General features: G+C 49.6%; 1 protein-coding gene across 1 annotated transcript in view; it reads right to left on the minus strand.

Annotated features, from left to right (window-relative positions):
* TECPR2 (tectonin beta-propeller repeat containing 2) overlaps positions 1-3,701 on the minus strand; it is a 133,385-nt gene that overhangs the window by 59,151 nt on the left and 70,533 nt on the right. The window contains exon 9 of the mRNA XM_017528066.2: positions 1,380-2,368. Within this exon, the coding sequence (XP_017383555.1) occupies positions 1,380-2,368 (989 nt within the window). The remainder of the gene's footprint in view (positions 1-1,379; positions 2,369-3,701) is intronic.

A 3,701-nucleotide genomic window follows, 5' to 3' on the forward strand; every position in this document is an offset into this window, starting at 1 on the left:
AAACCCCGTCTAAAAAAAAAAAAAAAAAGGCCACCCTTGGCCGGATACAGCAGCTCACACCTGTATCCCAGCACTTTGGGAGGCTGAGGTGGGCAGATTGCTCGAGCTCCGGAGTTCACAACAAGTCTGGCCATTATGGCAAAATCCCTTCTCTTTAAAACACAAAAATTACCGGCCTGGGTGACAGAGTGAGACTCCGTCTCAGAAAAAAAAAAATACAAAGATTAGCTGGGCGTGGTGGCACATGCCTGTATCCCAGTGACTCAGGAAGCTGAGACAGGAGGATCGCTTCAGCCTAGGGAGGCTGAGGCTACAATGAGCCATGACTGTGCCACTGTGCTCCACCCTGGGTGACAGAGTGAGACCCTGTTTTTAAAAAAAAAAAAGCCTTTTGGCATTCTGTCTCAAAACAAGCAAGCAGCACATTTCACTTCTGAGGCATGACGGCACAGAGGATGAGCAAGGGGGTCCTGCGGCCTGCCCTTCACTTGCTATATGACCTTGTGCAAGCTGTCCAGCTATTCTGCGCTTCAATTTCCCCCTCTGTCAAATGGGGACAACGAGAGTGCCTATTGCATAGTTTGTGCTTAGAGAAGTGAATGAGTTGAACCTGTAAAGTGCTTCGCAGGATGCCTGCACATGGGAAGCACCGACCAGGCGTCACGCTGCAGCACTGAGAGAATTCAGTGCACATGGTGGGGAGCACACGCAGCTGTAAGTGCAAGGCTATAATTCATACCTCACATCTACAGTCAGCAGCAGACATGACAATACAGTTACTTCTGAAATCAAATACATCTAGTCATAATTACTTGCTAAGGAAAGTAGGCACTTTTTAAAACATCACTTTTAATATAAAATGCTCAAGGACAATTAAAAATCATCTCCTAATTACGTGCACTGGGTGGACCTACAAAGACTGGCTACTTCAAACCGCTTCCCGCAGCTTGCAGGGGAATCCTGGGGCCACTGTCTGGAGGCTGAGGAGACAGAAGTTCTGGAAATGGCCGTGCTCTTGCGGATGGCTCCCTGAAGTAGTCTGAGGAGGAGGACGGAAGAGTCCCTGCCTCCAAACTGCTCAGAGCTTTCTCTACTCTACGATGGCTAACAGTAAGTGCCTACTCCAACCTGCGCTTGTGGGGTAAGAGGAAACAGCAAGACGCCACCTTGGTCAGGAGGCAGGCGACTGAGCAGGGTACAATAGGTCAGCAGTAGCTCAAGCCACTCACAGTTCCTGTGCTAGAAATCCCTTGAAACCCAGACTTGAACCTGGCCTATGTAGGAACAGAATTTCTTTCCATAAGGAAAATAATCAGTCTTGCCAATTACTACCCTTAAGAAAGAGGCTTTCTTATTTCCCACCATCTGAGCTCACATACCTGATCTGACTTGAGCAGCCCGGCATCATCTGCACCTGGCCGGCTCAGGTCCTGCTGGGAGCGACTAGGTCCAAGCTCTGTCACACTCGTCTCTGAGGATGAAGAAGGAAGCCCATGGGCATAGATGTCCTCCTCATCGCTGGACGTCAATACGTGGTCCCGTGGAAGATGCTCAAGCCAAGGCTCATGAGTGCTGGCTGCCAAGGCAGAGACTGGAGTCAACTGTCCTCCCACGCTCCCCAAGTCACGTTCAGAAGCGGGTGTTTCTTTCTGATCTGTGTCATCATCAGTGACAGCATGCCAGAGATTTGCGCTGAGGTGGCCAGGGGCCCCCATGCTGGCTAGGTCATCCTGTTCTTGACTGGACTCCACAGGACTGCCTTCATCAGCTCCGGTCCCAAGCAGCCACTGCTCAGCACTTGGGGCCCAGCTGAGGCTGGAAGGCACCGTGAGTGAGTTCAGGAGGGGAGTTTCACACAAAGTGCTTTGGGAGCCAGTAGGTTCGATGTCTTCCCCATCACGTGCCCCAGGAGAGCTGTCCAGTTCTTGGAAGGGTAACTGTGTGCTATTTGGTCCATCGTCTGCAGGACAAGGCTCATCTTCAAGTCCTGTGACATCGCTGCCTCCCACATCTTCTCCCGGGAGCAGGGGTGAATTTGGCACTCCATTGAGCAGCTCCCGCCCATGTGCGTGGTGACAGTGTGGCATTTCCGTTCTAATGGCATCTTCCTCAGTCAGTGAATCAGGCACAGATTCTGGCACCTCCAGGATATTAAACGTTTTGGAGTCAGTATTTTCCCGCAGGACACCGTTCACCTCACCACTGAAGCCGACTTCCTGGTCCGGAGACTCTGCACTTAACTGATCCACACTGCTGCCCAGGACACTTGAGGTCATGGACAACAAGGACTGGGGACTGTCCCCAGGAAACTCGGAGCAGGGCGTCGATTCCAGGGAGCTGTGACAGGTGCTCCTGCTTCCTGCACCTTCTAGTTCAGAATAAGAACATTCAAAATAAGGCACGGTTCTACATGAAGAGTAAGAGACTAATTCGCAAACATATTTTTGGCTCAAGAAAAAATATTTTAAATAAAGGATATTTAGTGAATGAAGAAAAAACCTCTTAAGTACAAATAATCCCAACAATGAGATTCTTTCTATGCATGCAAGTACTGTACGCACCCATGGGTTTGAGGCCTCACTCAAGAAATACCAGCTAAGAAAAACCAGGGGACAAACTGAGATGTTCACCTGGGTCACAGGCCAATTCCTTATAACTACTAAAATGTTTAAATATCTAATAACATTTCCTTCAATATTGCAGTCATCTTTTTTTTGAGATGGAGTCTTGCTCTGTCACCCAGGCTGGAGCGCAGTGGCGTGACCTCAGCTCACTGCAACCTCCACCTCCCAGGTTCAAGTGATTTTCCTGCCTCAGCCTCCAGAGTAGCTGGGACTACAGGCATGCACCACCACGCCCAGCTAGTTTTTTTGTATTTTAGTAGAGATGGGGTTTCATCATGGTGGCCAGGATGGTCTTGATCTCCGGACCTCGTGATCCACCCGCCTCAGCCTCCCAAAGTGCTAGGATTATAGGCGTGAGTCACCGCACCCGGCCTGCGGTCATCTTTAGCTAGAGAGGATCAACAGGCACCAAGGAGTAAAAGGTTTTAAAAAATTCAGCGTTACATAGCCATAACAAAGAATGAAATCCAGGCCAGGCACGGTGGCTCACGCCTGTAATCCCAGCACTCTGGGAGGCCAAGGTGGGTGGATCACCTGAAGTCAGGAGTTCAAGATCAGCCTGGTCAATAGGGTGAAACCCCATTTCCACTAAAAATACAAAAAATTAGCTGGGTATGGTGGCAGGCACCTGTAATCCCAGCTACTCAAGAAGCTGAGGCAGGAGAATCGCTTGAACCTGGGAGGTGGAGGTTGCAGTGAGCTGAGATTGTGCCACTGCACTCTAGCCTGGGCAATAACAGTGAAACTCTGTCTCAAAAAATAAATAAATAAATAAAAATAAAGAATGAAATCCTGTCCTTTATAGCAACATGGATGGAACCGCAGGCCATAATCCTAAACAATTAATGCAGAAACAGAAAATCAAATACTGCATGTTCTGACTTAGAAGTGGGAGTCAAACACTGAGGACACATGGACATAAACATGGGAACAGCAGACAATGTGAACTGCCAGGGCAGGAGAGGAGGACGAGGCAGGGCCAAAACCACCTACTGGGTACTGTGCTCACTACCAGAGCGGGAGAGGAGGAGGAGGCAGGGCCCAAACCACCTACTGGGTACTGTGCTCACTACCAGA

The sequence above is a fragment of the Cebus imitator genome, unplaced genomic scaffold (genome assembly GCF_001604975.1).
Source record: "Cebus imitator isolate Cc_AM_T3 unplaced genomic scaffold, Cebus_imitator-1.0 Scaffold52, whole genome shotgun sequence".
NCBI lineage: Eukaryota > Metazoa > Chordata > Mammalia > Primates > Cebidae > Cebus > Cebus imitator.